The 25,866-nt window shown below is 36.5% G+C and overlaps 2 protein-coding genes across 2 annotated transcripts; both read left to right on the top strand.

The window, feature by feature from the left end:
- Positions 1-490: 490 nt before the first annotated feature.
- LOC104231995 (tRNA (guanine(37)-N1)-methyltransferase 2) lies at positions 491-17,351 on the top strand. The gene is made up of 11 exons (XM_009785084.2): positions 491-848; positions 1,379-1,476; positions 2,563-2,667; positions 7,682-7,744; positions 7,913-7,986; positions 8,457-8,955; positions 9,019-9,138; positions 9,323-9,487; positions 10,233-10,339; positions 16,711-16,785; positions 16,900-17,351. Exons 1-11 carry the CDS (start codon positions 748-750, stop codon positions 16,951-16,953), a joined length of 1,461 nt encoding a protein of 486 aa, XP_009783386.1. The 5' UTR covers positions 491-747; the 3' UTR covers positions 16,954-17,351.
- A 2,702-nt stretch (positions 17,352-20,053) lies between these two features.
- LOC104231996 (glucan endo-1,3-beta-glucosidase 8-like) lies at positions 20,054-21,867 on the top strand. The gene has a single exon (XM_009785088.2). It carries the CDS (start codon positions 20,282-20,284, stop codon positions 21,722-21,724), a length of 1,443 nt encoding a protein of 480 aa, XP_009783390.1. The 5' UTR covers positions 20,054-20,281; the 3' UTR covers positions 21,725-21,867.
- The last annotated feature ends 3,999 nt before the right edge of the window (positions 21,868-25,866 follow it).

Raw genomic sequence — 25,866 nt, 5'->3', positions numbered from 1 at the left:
CAGACCTCATTTACTTTAGTTACTTACTGAGTTGGTGTACTTACATTACTCCCTGCACACAAGGTGCAGATCCAGGTGCCCGAGTGGCAGAGTGAGGGTCCTTAGCTGATCCAGAGGTTGCCAGAGATTTCAAGGTAGCTGCATGACGTCCGCATCCCTGTTTTCTCCTTCTTATCTTGTTTTTTTCCGCATTTTTTTCTAGACTTTTGTTGTATGAGACAGTCAGTTGTGTAGTAGAGGCTCTAGACTCGTGACACCAGATATTTGGGGGCTGTGTTGTTTTTATGTTTATTTGACTTTCGCGTATGTAATTGTATTTTAAACACTTATTATGAAAATTTGGTATCTAAGCGTGTGTTAGAAAATAGTTTTATAAAAGGAACTTGTTGTGGTTAATGGTTTGGGTTGGCTTGCCTAGTAATATGATAGGCGCCATTACCATTGAGTATTGGGGTTGTGATAGATTGACTTTGCTCCTTGAGCCTTAAGTTATGCAAAAAAGTAGTTTGGCCTCAAAGGAGGGAAGTTAAAACGTTAGCCCATATACATCCAAATGACCGCGCCGACCTGCTTTTCCGGCCTATTTGTTCCCTCCACTTTCATCTCCATTTCTGCTCAATACAAAACCCTAAAACCCCAAATCGATCTTGAATTCATCCTAGTGTTGGTTAATTTGTTCCTAAAAGCACTTTCACCACTTCTGTTTGTGTGGACCTCCACTAGTATCACTAATAATTATCGCGCAAAATGGTGGAATTGGAGAAGAGCAAGTTCGACATGCACCTGAAACTATGGGCACTTAGGATTCCTCGGGAGCATTGCAAGGCTGCCATGAGAATACTCCATGGGTATGGATTATCCTTCCTTTTAGATTAACTTTTTTACTAGACAAATTATCGTATAAACAATTGTTTTCCTTGTCAAAATAAAAGTAAAGTATATGACATGAGGGTGATCCTTGATAACTGTGTAGGCGTTTGATGATATTTCTCTGCTAAATTTACTAACAAGTTAGAACATGCCTTATGTTAGATGCTTGATTTTTGTGAGTAAATCCCACAGTTCATATCTTCTCTATATTCCAATTTAATTAATTGAAAAGCCTTAATGTACACGGACTCATATGTGGAACTCGCTTTTCTCCTATCTATTTGTGAATGAAAAGTCACATATCTGAAACTCATATTAGATGTTGTTTGAAAGATCACTTTTTGGCTCGCAACTGTATTTATTGTTATATTTACTGCTCTAGAGCACCACACCTTCTACAAAAAATGCTAAACATCAAATCTTTTGTTGGTATCTCCTTTGTTGAGTGTCTCATTTACCTTTTTAACTCTATTTTCCGCTGCTGGTGATGAAAGATCATTTCTTGTAGGCATTTATTTGACAGGCCACGCTTAAAGCCTATCACTGAGGATCCAACAAATGAAAAAACCCGGTTCATGATTTTCTCTGAAAAAGTCAAAAGACCAGGTAAATGAATATGTTACTTTATGACAGATAGTCTAGGAACATATCCCCCTGATTCTGCTGTAAATGGAAATTTCTTGTCTGTTGAGATTTGAGATAACTGACCTCTTTCATGCATGAAAAACCGGAGCATGAGCTTTCTCATTTTATGTCATGACTTGGAAAACAAGATCTGCTACGGGGACAACCTTGCAATAGTATGTATTCTTCTATGCATACCCATAAAGAAGAAAAGAGAAACAACTAAAGAGTTGTCAAACATAAAGCAACGAATCAGAATATCTTGATTCACTTTGATGAAAGTTTTGCATCTTGCTGGTTGACTGGATTGCTGTTGGCTCAAATAAAGCTTAAATTTATCGCATTTTTACCAGCTTGGGCAAGATAATGTGGGTTTATAGTTCATTCCATTCCTTGATTTAGAAAGCTAGACAGGAAGCTCATTTCTGCCTCTTCCCATTCTTGATCAGATGTGATCTTCGGAATTGACTTTTCTTTGCCTATCATGTTTTTTTCCTACTTCATCCACGAAAACAATAAGAAAGCAGAAAGCTCTTGGGACAGACATTTCTTTTTATCAGTTTTATTATTGTTTTCTTCCTTTTCTTTTGAAGGTGATTGTTGGTATCATTTTGCGTTAAGGAGTATATACTAATGCTTTAGTTCCTATTCAGACAATTCAAGATAGGTCATGGGCTCTGGCTATAGGAATTTCTGATATATAGTGTAATACTTCCGATGGCAACTCTCTGCTTGCAATAGCCTTCCTTTTCTAAATAAAACAAGGTTGTGTGTTCATATTTCTGTGTCATATATTGTTCTCAACCAAGTATTGGCTGTATGAATTTTTTTTCATACATTATTCTTAAGCAACTTTGTGACTCAGTAACTAGTTCATTAAGAGGACTCGTCATCCGTTTATGTTACTTGTGGCTTCTATTCATTTTCTGTCTAGTCTCATCCTGGGAGCCGCTGTTACTAACTTTGGATGTCTGAGATTCAAATTTATATTGAACACTGGTACATTTTGACCACTGTCATCAACATCTTATTGCTAACATGCCTATTTTTTGGCCAATTATGATACAGACTTATCTGATATTCCTGCTCAAAAGCTTGCTGAACTAAAAGGCCTGTGTCAGTTTGAAGTTGCTCCCTATTTGCTGACACTTGGTTATTCTTATTGGAGTGCAGGTAAGCAATTAGTCCTCCACTATAAGTTGAACTATGAGTCCTATTAGCTTTTGATAGTTCCTGATATTGTACATTTTCTTTTGCAATACTGCAGTCCATTTGACTGGAATAGTCCGGATTCTAGCTTAAATAATTGTCTCTTCTTTTCTCTCACATTCATTCTGTATATTCTTTTTGAAATTATGTAAACTTTTCTGAGGTGATATTCATTTTAAACAAAATCATAGTGGATACAAATTATCAATAATGTTAGTAGAACAAGAATGATTTCAAAGCTTCGTTTGGGAACATCTTGCATATTCCGTTACTATTGCAAAATGTAGCTCACCTTAATAAAAGGAAATTGTAGAAAGGCGCTGAAAGTTGTGTATCTTGCGAAAATAGAAAGCCACTAAAATTATGTATTCTATGTCGAGTGAAATGCATCAAAATGAAGTGCATCAAAGACGAGAGAGCAGAGTTTTGATGGAAGAGACACATATTAGGCGAAGATGGCAATTGTACTTCCATAAACTCTTGAGTGAAGATGGGGATATGAACATTGTGCTAGGTGATTTGGAGCACTCCAAGAGTCGTCGAGATTTTAGATTTTGTAGGCGCATAAGAGTTGAGGAGGTCGAGGGGGCTATACGTTGGATGAGCTGGGTTAGAGCGACCGGGCTAGACAAAATTCTTGTGGAATTCTAGAAAAAGTGCGGGTAGGGCAGGCTTGGAGTGACTCGTTGGGTTGTTTAACGTCATTTTTAGAACGAAGAAGATGCTCGAAGAAGTGAGGTGGAGTACGTTGATTTTGTTGTACAAGAACGAGGGTGATATCCAAAATTGCAACAACTATAGGCGTATCAAGCTGTTAAACTATACGAATGTTTGGGAGAGGGTGGTAGAAGAAAGGTTGAGGAGGAGTGTTGTCCATTTCTAAGAACCAATTTGATTTCATGCCAGGTCGTTCGACTACGGAAGCCATTCACCTAGTAAGTGGTGGAGCAGTATAGGGAAATGAAGGACTTGCATGTGGTGTTCATTGACCTAGAGAAAGCATACGACAAAGTCCCGAGAGAGGTTCTTTGGAGATGTTTAAAGGCTAAAGGTGTGGTTGTAGCCTACATTAGGGTGATTAAGGACATGTATGATGGAGTTAAGACTCGAGTAAGGACAATGGGAGGAGACTCAGAACACCTCCTCGTTGTGATAGGGTTGCACCAGGGATCGGCCCTTAGTCCATTTTTGCTTTCCTTGGCAATTGGCGCACTGACACGACACATTCAAGTGGAGGTGCTATGGTGTATATTATTTGTAGATGACATAGTTCCAATTGACTAGACGCGAGGTGGTGTTAACGAGCGGCTGGAGGTATGGCGATAGACCCTAAAGTCTAAAGGTTTCAAGTTAAGAAGGATCAAGACAAAATACTTGGAGGGTAAGTTCATCGACGTAACCTAGGAAGCAAACATGGATGTGAGGCTTGATACACATGTCATCCCTAAGAGAGATAGTTTCAAGTACTTTGGATTAGTAATATAGGGAAATTGGGAGATTGATGAGGATATCCCACATCGTATTGGAGCAGGGTGGATGAAATGGAGTCTCGCTTTCGGTGTTTTGTGTGATAAGAATACAACAACAACAACAATAACAACAAAAAACCTAGTGTATTCCTATAAATGGGGTTTGGGGAGGGTAGTGTGTACGGCTGTACACAGACCTTACCCCTACTTTATAGAGATAGAGAGACTATTTCTGATAGACCCTCGATGCAAGGTCTTGTGTGATAAGAGCGTGCCACTAAAACTTAAAGGTAAGTTCTACAAAGTGATGGTTAGAACCAACTTTGTTATATGGGGCGGAGTGTTGGACAATCAAGAACTCTTATATTCAAGAGATGAAAGTAGCTGAAATGAGGATGTTGAGATGGATATGCGGCCATACCAGGTTAGATAAGATTAAGAATGAAGTTATTCGGGAAAAGGTAGGAGTTGCCCCGTGGAGGATAAGATGCGTGAGGCGAGGCTGAGATGATGGGGGCATGTAAAGAGGAAAAGCACAGATGCCCCAGTTAGGAGGTGTGGCAGGTTGACCTTGGTGGGTACGAGAAGGGATAGAGGTAGGCCAAAAAAGTATTAGGAGAGGTGATTAGGTAGGACATGACGTAGTTGGAGCTTACCGAGAACATGACCCTTGATAAGAGGGTGTGGAGGTCGAGAATTAGGATGGAAGGTTAGTAAGCAGTCGAGCGTTTCTCTTTTTCTTTCTCAGACCAGTAGCATTAGTATTAGCGGGGTATCTTTATTCTTGGATTGTTGGTACTACCTTTGATTGCATTCTTTCGCTTCGGTTTTCTTAATATCTTGCTGTTGTTACCACTCGTTACCATCTATGTTGCGCGGACTCTCCAAAATGCTGCAACACCTGTGTCGGATCCTCCAAAAATACACTATCTTTGGAGAATGCGACACGTACCCCGAGACATTTTCAGAGAGTCTGAGCAACATAGGTTACCATTGCTTCTTTGCATCTTGTCTTTAGCTGAGGGGCTATCAGAAACAACTGCTCTGCCCTCCTAGGGTATGGTCCCTAGGAGTAAAGTCTGCATACATACTACCCTTCCCACACCCCACTCGTGGGAACTCACTAGGTTTGTTGTTGTTGTTGTTGTTGTTGTTGTTGTTGTTGTTGTTGTTGTTGTTGTGTTTAGCAGTTCAAAACCAGTAAAATTTGTTATACTGAGAAAGGAAATAACTATACCCTTAATCGCAATTTTTAGTTATCGTTTGATGCTATCGGTGAAATGATTTCTGACGGTGGCAAAGTATTTTTGTTTTGATAACTTTACGGTGGTAAAACTTCAGCCTCCTAACTCTCTAAACTGTAAGATTGTGTTGTCTATAGCCTTATTGCGAGTTGGTGTGAGCTATAGTTAATAACCTCCTACATTATATTTCTTGTAGTAGTTTGGTAAGTTGTTTTATTTGTTAGGTTAGCAACTCTGTTTATATAGACCTTATTTTAAATATTTCATAACCTGCCAAAAATATCTTTTTTAAAGTAGGCATTTAAGTGAAATTGTGTCTCTCATCATTTTTACCCTTTAACATGGTTGTAGAGGCATCTACTTTTGACCCTTCCTATATTCTTGTGTCCTTTGTTAATCTAAACAAACTGAACTTGAAAAAGGGAGGAGAGGTGTGGGGGACTTGCAATAGGTGAACTAAGAAGTAAATAATCTAAAATACAATAGTGCTCTCATTTGTGATCCTTACTCATGCCTTTCTTTTATTTACCATCACCATTTCTTTGTTCATCATCTTATATTCATGTGCATAAAAGTCATGTTAAGCGTACCATATATGATATACTAGTGAGGGTCTGCCCGAGCTAAGCCCGGGCCCAACAACTATTTGGTGGTGTTGTTTGTATTATTTTCAGATGTGACTCACTTTTGCATTTGAATCCGCTGTGCTGGCTTTGGCTATGGTGGTAAATTAATGCCGTTGTGAGCTATTTGTAACAAGTTGGCCATATTTTTCAGTAAATTGGTGAGCATTCTGCAATTCTGTCTATATGTATTATTAACTTCAAATGTGAAAACAAAGAATTTCTATCTCCTTGTTTACCTATGTATGCTATCTTAGTATTTCTGATATCGTACAAGATTTGTTAAGGATCGACTCATTTTTAAAGATAATTTATATATTCAATTATTAAATAAAATTGAAATAAAATAGTACTCCCTCAGGTCACTTTTACTTGGCATCTTTTGACTTTTCACGCCCCTTAAGAAATAATAAATGAAGTGTGTAATTTACCATGATACCCATATTAATTGATGCATATTTTATTGGATTTGAGAAAATGATTTGAAATGAGTAATAAATACTATGGGTAAAATAGTAAAAAAATTGTTATCTTCTATTGATATGCGTAAAGTGCCAAGTAAAAGTGAACAACTATTTTTAGTATACATGCCAAGTAAAAGTGACCGGAGGGAATAGAATCAATTTGATGAAATTTAGAAGTGATTTAAATCTACTTACCACTTTTAGGGTTTTGATTGGCAAAAGCGATTTTGGTCTTTTAGCCACCAGTTGGTGGATTAGCCTCTAGTAAGCTAACAAACTTCCTCGTAGCTCCAACTTATATAAGGGGATCATTAAATCGTCGCATATTAAGCATTAATTCTATTCTGACTAAGCAACCAAAATTTTATTTCTCGAGAATGAAAATAGTACATTTTGACTACCTCGTATAATTTTAACATCTTCATTTATCATTTAAAAATTAGAAAATTTAAAATCAATTCATTTTGATCTTCAAGTAAAGGTGTAGCGTTCAATTTTATAGTACCTTTTTTTTAAAAAATCTTAATAGCCTTTCAGTTCCAACTAAATCATCATTTTCCTTTTAATTCTACCGGAAAAAAGTTAAAATTTTATATGGCAAATTAAAATATGGAAAATACAAAGAAGTGCAATAGCCAAACCCATTAAAAGGGGAGCTAGACCTCTAGGTGTGACATTGAAAGACCCAATGCGGGGTCCACGGGATGAGGAAGTGATAGCTTCAAAAAGCTGAGTGAACGTGTGGCTTGTAAAATGAGGTGGACCCTACTATTTGAGCAAAGTAATAAGCATGTATAGGTGATAAAGCTATGAAGTACAATAGCTTGAAAGCAAGTAAACGGTGAAATTTCAAAAAAAACCTTTAAGCTAACAGGTGAAGCATACATGTTGACCTCAAGCTCCTCCAACTCCCTCTTATTAATATGATATATATATGTATATGTATACCTGATACTTATAGTTTTGGCATCCATTTACACCTCCATCAATGTCGTGTCATTATTACACAAAATATGCAATTTTCTTGTCCTTTAGAATATAACTAACTCACCTAAGAAGACATGCAATACAAAGTTATAAATTTTATGACCATTACAGATAGGTTATATTGGTTTCAAATCCAATAATTGAGATTCACATGACTAGTTGCCTTATTTTCACCAATTGCTACATTGCAGACCATATATTAAAGCAGATTCTTCCCCCTGGCCTTGAAGTACCATCATCATTTGAGACAATAGTTAAGTATTTCAATGCAACATTTTTCTCTCTTTATCTTTTCTATACTTTCTTTATAGGTTTTAGAGAATCTTCATTGTACATCTCTCTTCCTTTAATTCGAAGTCAGAAATTTCAATATTCTGTCCTCCAACTGAGGTCCCTAAATAATTGAGGTGATATTTCTGCAGGTCACATTGCTCATTTAAATATAACTGATGAGCTTCTTCCTTACAAGGACATAATCGGCAAAGTTATTTATGATGTATGTTTTCTAATTTATGGCCTTAATGAATGTGTCTTCCATTTAGCTATGTCCATGAAAAAAGGAATCAACATACACTTGGTTTTCCCCTCTTATGCATGAATCTCTGCTATAGTGCAATGTAAATGTTTTGCATCAGATTTAATTTCGTCTCCTTAATATTTTTGATGGAACTAATTGATAAGAATGAGATACTTGTTTTTTCTCCCTAAACAAAGATCTTTCCTTCTTAAGAAATTGCTTTTCCTTAACCTAAGATTTGGTGCCAGACACTTGATTTTACCTCATCTGCATTAGGGCCAAGCTGCTCCCTTCCATCTCCTTCACTTTATCTCCAGGCATCTATGTGATAATATTTCTATCATGGTTTCAGTTTCATTTAATGAGAGAATTCTACCCTGTTTCTGCCTTTCCCAAGTCACCGATCTTTTTCTTAATTTGATCAAGTTATTCATTCCTGATCCTTCCAGAAAAACTACCCCAGGATCCAGACAGTTGTGAATAAAGTTGGAACAATTACCAATGAATTTCGTGTGCCAAAATTTGAGATACTGGCTGGGAAAGATGATATGGTCACAGAAGTGAAGCAATATGGTTCAACTTTCAAGCTTGATTATAGCTTGGTGTATTGGAATTCTAGATTGGAACATGAGCATTTAAGGCTTGTCTCACAGTTCCAGGCAGGGGAGACCATATGTGATATGTTTGCTGGCATTGGTCCTTTTGCTATACCAGCAGCGCAGAAAGAATGCGTAGTGTATGCAAATGATTTGAACCCAGATAGCATTTGTTATCTGAAAATTAATGCCGAAATCAACAAGGTTGATCATCTAGTCTACCCATACAATATGGATGCAAGGAAATTTATTTCTCAACTCATGGCCGTACCCTGTAACGGAAGCAATGCCAAAGCTGATTTCTCTGAGAGACCCAGTGGCCAAGCAGATGGGGAGACACTATCTAAAGACTGTACGTGAATTATTATCTTACCCCCAAAAGCATTTCATTTGTTAATCTGGACTACCCCTGCAGATGAGGTCAAAGAAGTACAAGAGAAAACTTCATGCAACATTGCAGGACCTGATGATTCATCTATGGTGGCAGCTGTGAGTGTAACTTCTGTGAAAAGACGTTCTGAGAGTTCTCAAGAAGGTGGGGCTGGCAAAGAAATGATAAATGCTCTACTGTGCTTTGTTATAATCAATTATGTGCATATTTAAGAGTTAGTTTTCTGTTTTATTCCTGTCCAAAATGCTGAACCCAGTGTATGTGTGAATACCATGCTTTTGAGATACTTTGAACACAAATAACTAAATTTGCTCATTTGGTGCACTAGAGGGAGAAGGCAGATCTGCTGTCAATGATGGTGTTTCTGTTACTGGTAGGAAAAAAAGAGGACCAAATAAGAGAATGAAGGGTTCTGAGTCATTGAATACGAAGCCCTGGGAGCATGTGGATCATGTGATCATGAACCTACCAGCTTCTGCTCTGGAGTTTCTTGGTAAATCTACTATGATTTCTCCCTCCAAACATGCATATCTTTTAACTGTGGTCAACAGTTATTTGCTTGTTAGCTGTCTCTGTCCATGTTTCTGAATGTCTCTTTCGAATACCATATGTAGATTATCATGCAAGAATCTGACGGGGATAATTCTGATGGTGTTTTAAGCATCAGTGGAAATGTTTTAATTTTGTGTCTTAATTTTAGAATCCAACCAATTTACAAACTGCCATAAGGAGGGAAATGTGAGAAGCTTGCCCATGGCTTCCAGCAGCACCTACATTGGGTCAAAGCCCCGAAACATGTATATCTTTTGGAGATACATTAATGGACTGGTGCCCAAGAGTCAGAACCAATCTTGTCCTCTGAAACAAAAGGGAAAAGTAAATGTGTTTCAAACCATATATGTTTGCTGGTCATCAGTTCATGTTATGATGTATTAAATTAACCACATTTTCAGGTTATCTAGTTTTTGATGCAATAAACTGTTCAGGTCAAGTCCATTTGTTGTATTTAGCATTCTCTTGTTCAACAAAGGCACCTCCTTCTGTGATAAAAATAGAACTGATATTACTCTAAGCCAGCAGGTTATAGCTGTGTTTTGTGGGTGCATTTTCCTGGAAATTACCTTCTGTTTTCTACAACCTGCGGTTAAACAGAAAATGTGTTGGCTTGTCGTCAGACAATGATATTTGCTAATGTATTATAACATGAAGGCAATTAATAATTGCTTTCTGTTCCTTAGATGCCTTTAGAGGCCTTATCAGAAGGAGATATTGGAAGGGATCTTTACCCTGGATTCATTGCTATTGCTTCATGCGGGCAAGCGAAACAGAAGACTACATAATTTCGGTAATTCCTAGTTTAAAAGTTAATTTGTTCTACTTTGATTAATTTGTTGTACTTTGATTTTGCATTTCAATTTGCAAACAAGACTTGCTCACTCTCCAGTTATTTTGTCGTGCTTTTATGTCATGACCAAAGTTCGCCCTCTGTGAACTATCGTGACGGCACCTAGTCTCTACAACTAGGTAAACCTAACAATTTGCGAAAAAAGGAACGATAGATAAAACTAGCAAAAATTGCGGATCAAACATAATAAAAACATTTAAGATGCCGCTCGGCATATACAAATACACACTCAAACTGAATCAACCCCCAAAACCCGGATCTCATGAAATCACAAGCTGTGGATACTACATAGTGTTCTAACTCCAGAATGTCTAACCAAAGGAAAATACAGAAGGGCTATAGCTAAAAGAAGGAATAGAGAGGGGCTCCCCGGTCTGCAGACGCGGCAGATATACCTCGAAGTCTCTGAAGATCGCCTCGCCTCATTGATAGTATGGTTGAGCCGAAGAACCTGGATCTGCACACGAAAAACATGTGTAGGAAAGGGCATGAGTACACTACAACGGTACCCAGTAAGTGCCAAGCCTAATCTCGGTCGAGTAGTGACGAGGAAGGTCAGAGCCCTACTGGTTATATATATATATGAAACGAGGTAAAATAGTAAGAAGTGCGACAATATAATTAAAGACACTAACAGTTGAATAAGTGTAAATCACAGACAGAATATACTCAGTACATAGAGATAGCAACAGGGGATCTCCCAGGATATCGTCCCGTAGTCCCAAACGTAAATACACAGAGGATTTCCCGGGATATCGTCCCATAGTCCGAATCATAATTATGCAGGGAGAAACTCCTAGAATACCAATCCGAAGTCCCAAAGTAATACGGGAAGTCTATTGGGTGTTGTCCCGTAGTCCCAAACATAATGTGCGGGGGATCTACCGGAATACCGATCCGTAAAGTAAACATACAGGGGATCTCCCGGGATATCGTCCCGTAGTCCCAAAGTAAACACATAATAATCTCAGAAGAATTTACAGTTCTATTCGAGAATTAAACAGGAAATTCTACTCTAGCATGCTGCATAAAGTACAAGTAGGCAATTAAGGCAGGTAAGACAATTAAATCACGTAAGCATGCTTTTCCTAAACTAAGCAATAGGCGTCAAGTACAAATATTGCTCAATTACAAGAAAACATATATTTACTTAATGAAAACGATATTTTTCAACAATCGGCACGTTTACGCACTCGTCACCTCACGTACACGACACTCATATAACAACAATACCAAATCCTAAGGTGAGTTCCCCACACAAGGTTAGACAAGCCACTTACCTCGAATCGGCTTAAAATCAATCCGAAATCACGCTCTTGCCACGAGTATCCAACTCCGGGTGGCCCAAATCTAATCAAATTAATATTATAACGTAAATACAACTACAAACAACTAATTTAGCTAATGAAATCGAAGCTAAGACAAGAAAATAGAAAAATGCCCAAAAATCCTCCCCGGGTCCACGTCTCGAAAATGGGTAAAACTTACGGATTATGAACCCCCATTCACTCACGAGTTCACTCGTACCAAAATTATCCAAATTCGATGTCAAAATCCCAATCAAAACTCAAAATCTTAGTTGAAGAACTCTATTCCATTTTTCCCAACTTTTCACCTCAAATCCGAAATTAAATGATAAAATTAATGATAGATTAGTGGGATATAACCAAAATCAAGTGTAGAATCATTACCCAATTGTTATCTCTGAAAATCCCTCAAAACCTCGTCCAAATCCGAGCTCCCAAACTCTAGTTTTGATAAAAATGGCTAATCCTCGATTTTGGAACTTTATAATTTGCGTAGGTAATTCCTTCTCCGCGAACGCAGAAGGCCCCTCGCGTTCGCGAAGCACAACTAGACTTGGCCCAGAATTCCTTCATCGCGAACGCGATAGCAACTCTCTCACCCCTACGCGAACGCGGGACCCTCTTCGTGGACGCGTAGGCATATGACCTCTCAGCTTCGCGAATGCGGGACCGACATCGGGAACGCGAAGCGTTAAATTTCACCTTCCCCAGCTCCCATTCGCGAACGCGTAAAAGGAAACCGGAACTGGAGACTTGTGCAATTTCTGTAATTTTCTTCTTAAGTCTAAAGGTTCGTTAATCATCCGAAATCAACCCGATGCCCCCGGGACCTCAACCAAACATACCAACAAGTCCTAAAACACCATATGAACTTATTCCAACCCTTGAATCACATCAAACAACGCTAAAAACACAAATCACCTTGCAATCCAAACTTAATGAACTTGAAACTTCCTAATTCGACAACCGATGCTGAAACCAACCAAACCTCCTCCGATTGACCCCAAATTTTGCACACAAGTCACATTCAACACTACGAAGCTATTCCAACTTTCGGAATCGGATTACGACCCCGATATCAAAATCTCACTATCAATCTGGAAACTTAAAAAATTCAACTTTTGGCATTTCAAGCCTAAATAAGCTACGGACCTCCAAAACACGATCCGAACACGCCTCTAAGCCCGAAATCACTCAACAAAGCTAATAGAATCGACGGAATTCCATTCCGAGGTCGTCTTCACACTGCTCTGACTACGGTCTAAATTCTAAAGTTTAAACTCTCATTTAGGGACTAAGTGTCCCAAACACTCCGAAACTCAAAACGAACCATCCCGACAAATCTATATAGCAGAAACAAACACGAGGAACACAGTTAATAGTGGATCGGGGCATTAAATCTTAAAACGACCGACCGGGTCGTTACATTTTATGATCCCTGAGCAACATCTTGAAATTCAGAAATCGGTTGTGTGTTTGTCTGCTATTTTATTGTCTCATAAGGCCTCATTTGTTGCACTTCAAATTTCAAACATTAAGTGTATTTATTTTTAAAATCTGAATCTTAATAATTTAGATCTTAATCATTAAGCGTGTTTGTTTTACACAACCACTTAATGTGTCTGAACATGTCTGTATGATTAAGATCTAAAACAGACTTAATTTCATTAAGATGCTATTATCCACATTCATTATTAATTGCCATTACTGCGTACCATTATCAACTACTATCATGCCACCCACCCCATCACCACTCCCACCACCACCATTCTCAACCACAAACACATACTTATCCACCTCAACTAAACTACCGCAACTAATCACTCTATCACCATCAACAACCGGCCGGCACTGTCCACCATTATAAACTACCACCATCCACCATCACCTTCCTCAATCACAATCAACACCACCACCATCATCCTCAACTATAATCGACATCACTACTAGTCACCACTAACTACTACCCATAACTACCACCATTAACCAAAACCACCACCAACCACCGCCTCTAGTCGGCATTCACAAGCACCACCGTTGGCCATCACCACCACCAAATACCATATATATATATTATTAATAGAATATTAAATTAATTAATATTTTATTTGAATTTTATGTTTATTAATTTTCAGATAAATATAAATTTTATATATTCAAATGTTAAAAAACAAACCGTCTTAGGCCTCATTTGTTTGCACTTAATGGAGGTCTGAATCTTAATCATTCAAATCTTAAACATTAAGTGCGTTATTTTTAAAGTCTGAATCTTAATTATTCAGAGCTTAATCATTAAGTGTGTTTGTTTGTTTTACTTCACAACTACTTAATGAGTCTGAATAGGTCTGTATGATTAAGATCTATAACATGACCTAATTTCATTAAGATGCTATCACATATTCATTATTAATTGCCACCACCGCCTACCATTATCAACTACCACCATGCCACCACCACTACCACCCCCACTATCATGCCACCACCATCCTCAATCATAGCCGCCACCATTATCACCACCCACTATCCCCACCACTCCGACCACCATATATCATTCTCACCCACAATCAACAATCATCCACCTCAACTACCACAACTGACCACCCCATTACCATCAACAACCACAGCCGGCACTGCCCATCATTATAACCTACCACCACCCATCCACCACCTTCCAGAGTCACAACTACTAGTAGGGTGTCAATGGATATTTAAAAACCGACTAAACCTACCGAACCGTACTGAACCGATTTTTAAGTTTCTTTTTAAGAAACCGTAGATTTTTATATAAATCTATAACCGCACCGATAATTAGGGTAGGTTTTTTATTTTATAAAAATAAACCGTAAAAATACCGAACCGTACCGAATAAATTCTACATGTGAAAAATATATTTATGTAGTAAGTTTAAAAATAATAATGCATTAAATTTTTCTTTGGGCCTTGGAATTATGAAAACTATGGCAAGCCAACAAGTAATTAAGCTCAAAATACTAATTCTTTAATCCTATTATGCTACTTCTACTTAAACTAAGTTATTTCAAGTATCTTTATTAGAAAGACACAAAGTAGTCTAGTAATTATGAGTAGTAAACTACAATTTATTGAATATGTTTCCTTTTACTCGTGTGATTTATATTTTCTTTGCTTTTGCTTGGTTTCTTTTACGTTGTTGTAGAATAGTTGATGGATCTATACCAATATTATCAAAGGCGAAAAACACAAAAAAACTCTTAGGTCCGTTGGTGCTAAAAGCGCAAATAAAGCGTGAGCTTTAATGAAAAAAGGCGCAACTGGAAAAAAAGTAAAAATATGTATATATAGTCCAAGACTAATAATTATAAGCATGAATAACAAATATATGGACAAAAAAATTGAAAAAAATTTACGATAAAGTGAAATATCAATTGTTTAATGTCGCTTTTTCATGATTACACTCATTGGCAAGGAATAGTATGCCTTAAAGCCTTGATGCGATACTAAAGCGCCCACAAAGCGAGGCAAAGCGCTCAACATGTTTTGAGCCTCGCTTCAGGGCTTAAGCGTGCATTTGACAATACTGATCTATACTCTATCTTTCATTTTTTTTTTTAATTTCATCACCCTTTAAACATTAAAAATATCTAGAGAGTTTTCTAAGTCCGTAAAATAATGTATGTTATTGCATTCTACTTCTATTGATGAATTTTACATGACATTTAAAATAAATACCGAAAATTAACCGGACCATACCGATACCGAAGAGAAACCGACATGATTGGGACGGTTTCGAAAAGTCTAATTGTGGTTATATATAATAGAATAACCGAAAAATTGGTATGGTACAAATTTTATAAAATAACCGGCCGAACCGAATCATTGACACCCCTAATTACTATCACCACCAGCCATTATTAACTATCACCACTCACCACCACCATTCTCAATCATTATCGCCACCACTACCAATCACTACTAGCTACTAGCATGAACCACCATCATCAACCAAAAATACCACCAACCACCGCCTCTAGTCGGCATTCACCCGTTAGCCATCACCACCAGCAACTATCATATTTTTAAAAACTATATATTTTATTGATAGAATATCAGATTAGTTAGTATTTCAGATGAATTTTATGTTTATTAATTTTCAAATAAAGATAAATTTTATACATTCAGATGTTAAAAATCAAACAGTTTTAATTATTTCTATTCAGATCTTAATACACATCTTAATATATTCAGATGTGTATTCAGATTCAGATGTCTTAATCTTAATACACATCTTAATATATTCAGATGTGTATTCAGATTCAGACGTCTTAATCTTAAAAAAAACAAATGAGGATAAGCATATCAATTAGCTGTGATGTGAATACTTTGTATTTGGTTTAACAATCAACATTTGGTTTTCTTTTACTTAATTTAAGTAAGTTGTTACAGGGTAAGGCCCTCGAGATTTCTTAAGTGTGAATTTGATAAGAATAATCCACTGCGAGACTACTATACCAAAGATTGGTAATAGTGTATGGGCTAACGTGCAGGTTTGCAGTAAAGCTTTATACATTTCCTCAATAATTGCTGCGCACAAGATTATTTGAAATGTACTTGGATCATAATAAAATGGAACACGTGCATGACATGAAACGATTTGCATCTTTAGTAGCAAAACTGAAACAGGAAAGTTCTTGGGGAATCTCAATGGGTTAATAAATTACAGATGCACTTAATACAAAATGGTAGTTGATTAACACACTTTGTTTCATGTTTACCAAGTCCTTGAATAACTAGATTGACTAAATCTATGAATCATGTTGTAGCTTGCATAGTATTCGATATCTGGATAGTATATCACAGGTCAAGCTGGTTAAACTGCTCTCAGTTAATACTTACTAGTCTGTTTTCTCCTTATAGTGCTACGGAGATCTACCTTTACAATGTACTTATTTTCATCCTTTAGCCTTTAGTTCAGCTAGTCTACATTTGCTTGTATGTCTCTGGTGATCTCAATTTGTTGATTTGCAGGTTGCAGAGTCTGCCCTGGGAGCCAGAATACAAAGCTCTGTATTTCACAGGGTTAGAGATGTTGCTCCAAATAAGGTACAAGCTCAATAGACTCAACTTCTTTGGAGCACAGCATTCATATTGTTTTGATTCACGGGTATTATTCTATCTTTATGCCCCTGAAGCTGTTGTTTTCCTTTTGTTTTGCAGGCTATGTTTTGTTTAAGCTTCAGATTACCCGAAGAAACGTGCATTGATGATTAAGGGTAAACCATGATACTCTCTCAGGGAAAGAATCGTAAAAAAACAGAATGCACTTTGTAGCTGGATTTCAAGGTCGGAAGAAATGGCACTAATTACTCTATACTGTCTTGATGCGTGTATTGGAGTGCGCTAGCCAAAAGAATCCTGTCCAGCAGAAAGAGAAATGAGATAAAACTTTGACAACAAGCATCTACCGACATCCGATGTTGTGCCGTCTACCATTTTGTCTTATCCGCTTCCTCTCACACAACATAAAGCGGAGCAGGAAACAGGAAATACTATTATAGCATTTATTTGCGAAATGCTTGACGTTTTAGTTTTTCCTCTGTATTGATTGAGTTGATGCATATTTTACTCCAGGAGTAAATGAAATACTTTTTAAAGTGACATTCTTTTCATATGAATTCCATCTTTTTTTTTACCCTGCAATAGGGGCTGTGCGAATGCAGGTCCCCATTGCCACGTTTATGACGTTCACTTATCGGCAAACATATCCCCTAAGCCCCTTCTCCTTGATGTATACTTGTGGAAGTTGATGGAATTATCTTTTGGAGGATGTATATCTTCTTGAATAGGAATGGCACCAGAGTGTCGAGCCACTTTTTCCTGAAAATCAAAAGCTACAAAAAGCTTAAAACTTTGATGAAAAAAGAAGTGTAAACAACAATAAGAAGGATTGCACGAGCCTTTAAAACACGTCGATTTTGGTTGGAAAGTGGGGCACTGTCGAGGATTCTTTTCACTATCCTTGCATAAAAGAGTCGATCACCCATCTACTAACCAGAAAGTGACAAGCTCTTCAACTTTTCTGGGCCCAGATCTTTTCTTTTACTTTATTTTATTTGCCCCACCGAGTCACATTTGTCATGAGATTTAAATTATTATTCTATAGTAAAGGAAAAAAGGGAGTTGGTGCCGGAAAATAAAAAGAAAAGGAAAGAAACTGATATAGTGAGAAATTACAGAAGAAAATGGAAGTGACGAAAGGACTACTAAAGTCGACTTTTAGTTCTTCGGTTACCTGAAAGATCCTAGTCCTTTTTGTTAACACTTTCTTATGACTCAAGCATGCTAAATTCCAAACAACCAAAAGAGATTTTACTTAGCTATACTACTTTTAAACTTATTATTTTCACAATAAAGTTTTAATTTACTTAAAAATTAATATACAATTTACCAATTATATACGAATAAGTAAAAATGAATATTCCTTGATATTAGGAATTTAATAGGGATCAAGTAGCGTATCCAATTTTTCATTCTCTCCTCGTTGCTCTCTCTCATTCTCTCTCTATCTCCATCTCTATCATTTCTTCAGTTTTCTTCCTTCGATAATCTCTGTTTCTTTCTCTTTTCTCATCTCCTTTATTCTTTTTTCTTCAAGAAATTCATCGATGGATGTCAATCGTTGACTATGTAGTCTTAACTTAACAATTTTCTTTCATGTTGCACAGTTGGTGATCGAACTGAAATTATCAATCAATAGATTTTGAAGACGTTTGACTCTCCATCATTGACAACCATTAAAAAGCTTCGAAACTTTTAATTCGAATGAAATATTATTTGTTTGAAGGGTGCTGTTGCAAACGATTGATAATATTTTTTGAAATTTATACCTCAATTTTGAGGGTGTTTGGTGAAGATTAGATTTAAATTTGGCTGAAGTATCATATTAAAACTTGAAGAAGAAGAAGAACACATGACATACAATATACATACAATTTGTATTATAGTTGTATATAAATTATATTTAAGTTGTATTTTGTTGTAGTTATATATTTTTTTATTTGAATGTCGTATGAAAGTTGAAAATTAGTTGTATACTATATGCATCATTTTATGAAATTTTTTATTTAAGTTTTAAATACTCTCTTTTCACATAAAGTTATTAATATGTATCAAAATTGCATTAAGAGACAAAATTCTGATTGGAATTTCAGAGAGGAATAAGAACACACCACATACAAAATATATACATATTATATACAGAATACATAGAAAAGATATATTATACAAATTTTGTATGATAATTGCATTTAAGTTGTATGATGTTGTAGTTGTATTTAACGTGGTAAGAATGTTGTACGAAAGTTGTAGATAAGCTGTATACTGTATAATTAGTTGTATGAAACAAATTTGTACGAAATTTATTTTTAAATTGTGAGTATGTTGTTGTACCATACATTATTCTTTTCTTACTCAATTTATTAAAGAAAGAAAAGTAGAGAATGAATTCAAAATCGGCTCATTTGCATTGATTCATGTTTGTTTTAACTGAAAATAAAATATTGATGGGAACTGAATGATTTGGGTGAATAAATTTCGAGTTTCACATTAAAAGCAGGATTGCACTTCGGAGAAACTGGGTTCTAGATTTGAATTTTGTGTGAGAAATTAACTGGGTAGCATAGAATCTTGTTGGAAATACTAATACAAAGTTGAATCCGAAGTTTGGAGGTAATTGAATCTGATTTGAAGATGACTATAGTCATTTATTTGTACTGGGATTTGTTTCAGAGATGTAATTGGTTGTTTTCCATTGACGATATGAATTAGGAGGGAGGCGACGGAAAATAGGGAAAGAGAAGAGAGAAAGAAAGATGGAAGAGATAGAGAGAAAATAATCATGCATGTATGTATATAATTTGTGAAAAAAAAATCCAGTCAATTTTAATAAATAGTACCAAACTTTAGATATTTACGGTAAATAACTTTATAATTTAGTACATAAACGAAAAAGTCTCCTATTAAAAGCACCCTAATATTGAAATTTGCAAGTGATGAACAAATTATTTAGGTCATTTGCTGACCAAATATTTTATTTTATTTTTTAAAAGAAAAAAATAAGTATTTCTAATCTCCTCGTCCGGTTTCTTCTTTGTAACTTGGAAGATTAGGTTTCAAATAGTAAATGTTTACGTGGATCCCAACTGTGAGTGGTTGGAGTAGACAAGAAGAGTCAAAAGGAAGGAGAAAAAAGAAAGTAAAGGAAGGAGAAATAATAATAAAGAGAAAAATAAACAAAGTAGATAAGCAAAGAGTAACAACTTTTATAGTTAACCGAGCTACTACGTACCGATATCTTCATCGATGGAAAGTTGGATTCTCATGAAATTCTTCCCTTTACCTCTCCCGAAAAGAAAGAAAACAAAAATACTAAAAGATATTTTCAATGGGTAGCTTTAGGAAGTGCATATATAGTGGCTTTTCCCTGCTCGTTATTAATTTAAATTGATTTCTTTATATTCTCTTATCGATTTCTTTTTCTTCATCTTGCTTATGTGAGGTTTCTTCAAAAAGAATTAAGGAGAGATATATCCATAAAACGATGAGTTTGTTGAGCGTGGGAATTGTAGTGTTTATGACGATGGTGTGGAAATGTTTGAGCGTGGGAGTGAACTGGGGTACTATGGCATCACATCAATTGGCAGCAGAGAGTGTGGTGAAGATGATTAAAGAAAACGGTTTTGATAAAGTAAAACTGTTTGAGCCAGATGACAAGATTATGAGTGCTTTGATTGGTAGTGATATTGAAGTCATGCTTGCAATTCCTAACTACATGTTGCAACAGATGAGCACTGACCCTGGTGTTGCTGCTGCTTGGATTGATGCCAATGTCTCTACTTATTCTTACACTCGCGGTGTCAAAATCAGGTATGTCGCTGTAGGGAATGAGCCCTTCCTTCAAACATACAACGGCACTTATCTCCACTACACCTTACCAGCTCTCAGAAATGTTCAAGAAGCCATCAACCATGCTGGACTAGGTCCTGAGGTTAAAGCAACCGTCCCCCTAAATGCTGACATTTACTACTCCCCTGACTCGAATCCTGTCCCTTCAGCTGGTGATTTCAGGCCACAAGTACGCGATTTAGCCATTCAAATTGTCCAATATCTCTACTCAAATGATGCACCCTTTGTCGTTAACATCTATCCTTTCCTTAGTCTCGACGATAACGATTACTTTCCATTAGAATATGCCTTCTTTAATGGATCAAATATATATATTAAGGATGGTGATCATCTTTATACTAATGTGTTTGATGCCAATTTTGATACTCTTGCCTGGTCTTTGAAAAAAGCTGGCTTTCCTGACATGAAAATCATAGTTGGAGAAGTAGGATGGCCAACAGACGGCGATAAATATGCAAATATTGAAAATGCCAAGAGATTTAACCAAGGGCTGATTCAGCATGCTCTAAGTGGAGAAGGAACCCCTGTGAGAAAGGGGAAAATAGACGTTTACTTGTTCAGCCTGATTGATGAGAATACGAAAAGCATTGCCCCTGGTAGCTTTGAGAGGCATTGGGGAATTTTTGAGTTTGATGGAAAGCCAAAATACGAGCTCGACGATATTAAAAGACTAGCTGCAGTAGAAGGTGTGAATTATATGCATAAAAGGTGGTGTATACTAAAGCCTCATCACCACCTAAAAGATGCACAAGACTTGTTGGCAAAGAGTATAGATTACGCGTGCAGTCTTTCAGATTGCACTGCTTTGGGCTATGGTTCTTCCTGCAATCATCTCACTGCACAAGGGAATGCTTCCTATGCTTTTAATATGTATTATCAATTCAAAAGTCAGAACAGTGGGGACTGTGACTTCCATGGCTTGGCTACGTTAACTCATAACGATCCATCTGATGATAAGTGCCACTTTCCCTTGATGATTGCTGATGGTCGTAGAGTAATGCTGTTGCACAAGAATTTTGTGTATATCATACTTGCTTTTCTCCAGGGATTTCTAGTCATTTTGCTGCTTGTTTCCTAGACTAGAGAGGGAATGCTTCCTTGAATATTGGAAACTGGCAAAGCAGCTGATGTTGAAATTCACAACTCACAAGACATCATTTCCTTTGTTTTGTACCCCACTTAACTTCTGATATTCTTTGATAAATCGCAAATTTTACTCTCTGCAGCGGGCAACAAACAGAGATTCTATTTTTAATTTCATTTCACTTAACAAACAAAACATAAATGAGAAATCAAAATTAAAGAAGTTAGCATCAATCAATAAAAGCATTCTAGTAATTCTGTCATTGGAACTAAGATGGGATAATATATATTACATGAACCTTCTAAAACACGATTACTCATTGGAGATTAAATTGCATAAAAACAAAAAGAACCTCTTATACATTAACAAAAATTATATATAAAAACATGGATTGGTCATCCTTAATTAATTACAAATTGGATAGACAAAAACCAAATTGTGCACTACCTAACGCAAGTCTATAACTCATGAATGTTACTATTCAAACCATGGAAAATCAACATAGCCATCAACCATACTTGCTAGTCAGAACCTAACAATTGCTAAATAGTGACGCATTCACTATTGTTAATGTATCAACCCAATTGGTCGTTTTGAGTTCTAGCATCTCGTTCCGTGCTTTGAGCCTTCTCGTTTGTCCATTTGATGTTTTATGACTCGCAGGTGGGAGTAATTTTGGTCTCAAAGTGCTTGGAACACTTAGTTCCTACATGGAAGGTTTAAGTTGGAAGAGTTGGCCAAGGTTTGACTTTTGGGTAAACAAACTCGGAATCGGGTTGTGATGGTTCTAGTAGATTTGTAAAATGATTTTGGACTTGTACGTATATTCGAATTTGGTTTTGGAGGTTCCTAAAAGAATTCGACGCTGTGTGTCGAAAGTTTTCAATTTGAAGAACTTAAGAATTCATAAGTTTGACCAAAAGATGACTTTGATGCTATTAGGTCTATATAGTTGAATTGAACTTGTGCAAAGTTTGAAAATAATCCGAATTGTCTAAGTGTGATTCAGAAAGTCTTTCGAAAGAATGAAGATTTAAGAACTTAAGAGAAGCTCTATTCGATTTGAGCCTTAGTTCATTGTTATGATGTTCCCGTGGGTAGTTTGAGTCTTTAGACAAGTCCATATAGGTATTTTAAATTGTAGGAATGGTTGGATAGGGTCTTGAGGGGCTCAAGTGAGTTTCGGTACATTTGGAGCAAGTTCCGAAAGAATTGAGTTGCTGAAACAAGGTTGTTCTGCAGATGAACTGACTTCAAAGATCCTTTCTCCCAATATATAAAAGAATTTTGGGATGAGGGTTTAATAGGATTGTATTCATTTGAGTCTAGTTTCTTGTGGTTTAAGTAGTTCATTATTCCGACATGTGAGCATGAAGTTATGGTCGTTTAATTGAATGGTGATAGAGCAGAGCAATTTTATTTGTTAACTTTTATAGACTTTTGAGAAATAATTAAAGACTGAAGCTTTATTATATAGAATAGATTCCTATAATTTTATTTGACCTTATTGAGTATTATTTGGTTTGACTTGAGCAGGTTGGAGGTGATTTCCAAAAAAAAGACGGTTTTAGAGGGTTAATATGGCTTGTTAAAGCAAGTATCTTGCTTAACCTCGACTTGAGGGAATATTTTTCGAAAAGCAAAATTATTTTCTACGCGCTATGTGTTTCGAGGGTAATGTATATGTGAGGTGACGAACGTATATGCGAATACCGAGGTTCTACCATATTTGGGGTAGATTCTAGGCTTCTTTATGCCTTGATATAATGTGTGTTCTTCTTGAATTATGCTCTATTTTATTCTCATGCCTACATTGCACACTTATTCATGCTAGAGGCCATGTTAGCTTATGACATCTTATTTGAGCCCGATAGATTATTCTTGGGACTTGTTGGTATACTAAATTGGCTGAAGTCACACGTTATATTGTGAATATACATCTGCACTTGTTATTCTTGTGATATGTCTTAAACTGTTATATGACTACTTGAGCTTCCTTATTTATGTTAGAGATTATGTTTATGTTTTTGATGCTTAATTTGACATAATAATTATTTGGAGGATGTATTACAATGTTGGTGATGCAGTCACATGTTACACATATTCATATATCGTGCATAGAGTTTATCTCTTATTCATATGCATACCTCCTTGCATATGGTTCCCTGATATGGACCAAGATGTTGTCACGTGAAGCCTTCCTTACAACCTCCTTCACGAACACGGCATTACACATGCGAACGCAAAGAATTACATGACCAGCCACTCCGTGAACGCTACATGCCTTACGCCAATGCGAAGGTTTCCTCTAGCTTCCATCATCCTTCTTTGTGAATGCGGGACTCCTTCCATGAAAACAAAGAGAAACTGCTCCAGCCCAAATTGCACTCCACGCTTGCGATGAAGGGCCTGACACCAGCAAAAATCTGCTACACCAAAATGCTCAGGGTGGTTCAAACCTCATCCGAGCTACTCGAGACCCCATTCACTCATACCAACAAGTCCATAAATACTAACCGAACCTATCCAAAGCTTATAAACATATACGATAACTTTACACGAATCGAAGATCAAAACACAAGTTGCACATCTCTTAAAGTATAAGAACTCTCAAGCTTCCAACCAAGCATCCGATTCAAGCATAAACAATCCGAATCACAAACAAACTTTGCACATAAGTTTCAAAAAACAAAATTAACCTATTTCCAATTTTAGAATAATAATCAGTCTGATATCATCAAAGTCAACTAACGATCAAACTTATAAACTCTCCAAACCTTCAAATTGTCCACTTTCGATAAATAGAGCCAAAACCTTCTAGGAACCTCTGAATCCAAATTCGAATATACACCTAAGTCCAAAATAGCCATACGAACCTATTGGAACCATCAAATCACCAATCCGAGGTCATTTACACAAAATTCAAATCTTGGTCAACTCAAACAACTTAAACTTTCAAAATGAGATTAAGTGTCTCAAATCACTTTCAACCCTTGCGGAGACCAAACCAACCATCCCCGCAAGTCACGAGACAACAAACATACATACAAAAATTATCAAATAGGGGAACAGAGCTTATACCCAAAACGACCGGCCAAGTTATTACATTAATGGACTATTTTTGAGCTTGTTGATGTACTTGATTTGGCCACAGTCACATGTTATATTATGAACACACAAACACACATGTTATTGTTGTGATATGCCTTAAACTATTGTATAACTATTTGAGCTTTCTTATTTGTGTTAGATATCATGTTTAGACTTTTAATCCTTATTTTGACATGATGATTAACTGGATGATGGATTAAATGTTGGGATCGTAGTATACATTACACATAGGCATACATCATGCCTAGAGATCATTTATTATATACTTGTATGCATCCCTGCATATGGTCCACTTATATGGACCGAGACTATGGTACGTCAATAATCCGTACAATTGAGATGATTATGGCACAATGTTTCTGTTGTACGATTATTGTGATATTAATATTGAGTACGACACGTGAGCTATTCGTGTAGATTGGTATTATTAAGGCACGTGAGTTGTCTGTGCCAGTGATATTATTATTGGCACGTGATTTGTTCGTGTAGCACGTGAGTTGTCCAAGCAACACTAGGATATGAATCCGTCTCTTCGGAGTCAGGTGATCACCTATTGTAATTTGGGCCCTATAAGCGCAGTGTGTGTGTGTGTGTGTCAATATTGGTGTTGATTCTGTGGAAAGGATATAGTCTTGAGCATGTATTGACATCCTAGACTCGTGTAGAAATATTCATATATATCGTTGACATATGTACATTCACGCATCTTCGTATGCGTAGGAATTGTTAGCAGATTGTTGGGCACTTAGAGAGAGTCTGGTTTGATGTACATATTGAGACTTTATCATGAATTGACACTTAGACTCATGATAAAGCATTATAGAGCATTAGTATATGCTATTTGAAAATTTGTGAGAAAATGAATCTCTATTATGCATAGTCCCTTTTGTGATCATGTAGTGTTTACCCTAAAATCGGATAACAGTATACGTGGTTTTAAGGATATGTGATATAACTTGGCACAGATTAAGAAGAATAAAATAGTATTGAAATAGACAATTAAAGAATAAATTCAAACCACACAA

Source organism: Nicotiana sylvestris, chromosome 5 (assembly GCF_000393655.2).
Source record: "Nicotiana sylvestris chromosome 5, ASM39365v2, whole genome shotgun sequence".
NCBI lineage: Eukaryota > Viridiplantae > Streptophyta > Magnoliopsida > Solanales > Solanaceae > Nicotiana > Nicotiana sylvestris.
This window is presented reverse-complemented; position numbering and strand designations above follow the sequence as displayed.

Coding starts and splice junctions, on each gene's coding strand:
- LOC104231995 (XM_009785084.2), top strand. CDS start 748: ATGGTGGAATTGGAGAAGAGCAAGTTCGACATGCACCTGAAACTATGG. Junction 7,745..7,912: donor ATCATCATTTGAGACAATAG/TTAAGTATTTCA, acceptor ATATTTCTGCAG/GTCACATTGCTCATTTAAAT. Junction 10,340..16,710: donor CAGAAGACTACATAATTTCG/GTAATTCCTAGT, acceptor GTTGATTTGCAG/GTTGCAGAGTCTGCCCTGGG.
- LOC104231996 (XM_009785088.2), top strand. CDS start 20,282: ATGAGTTTGTTGAGCGTGGGAATTGTAGTGTTTATGACGATGGTGTGG.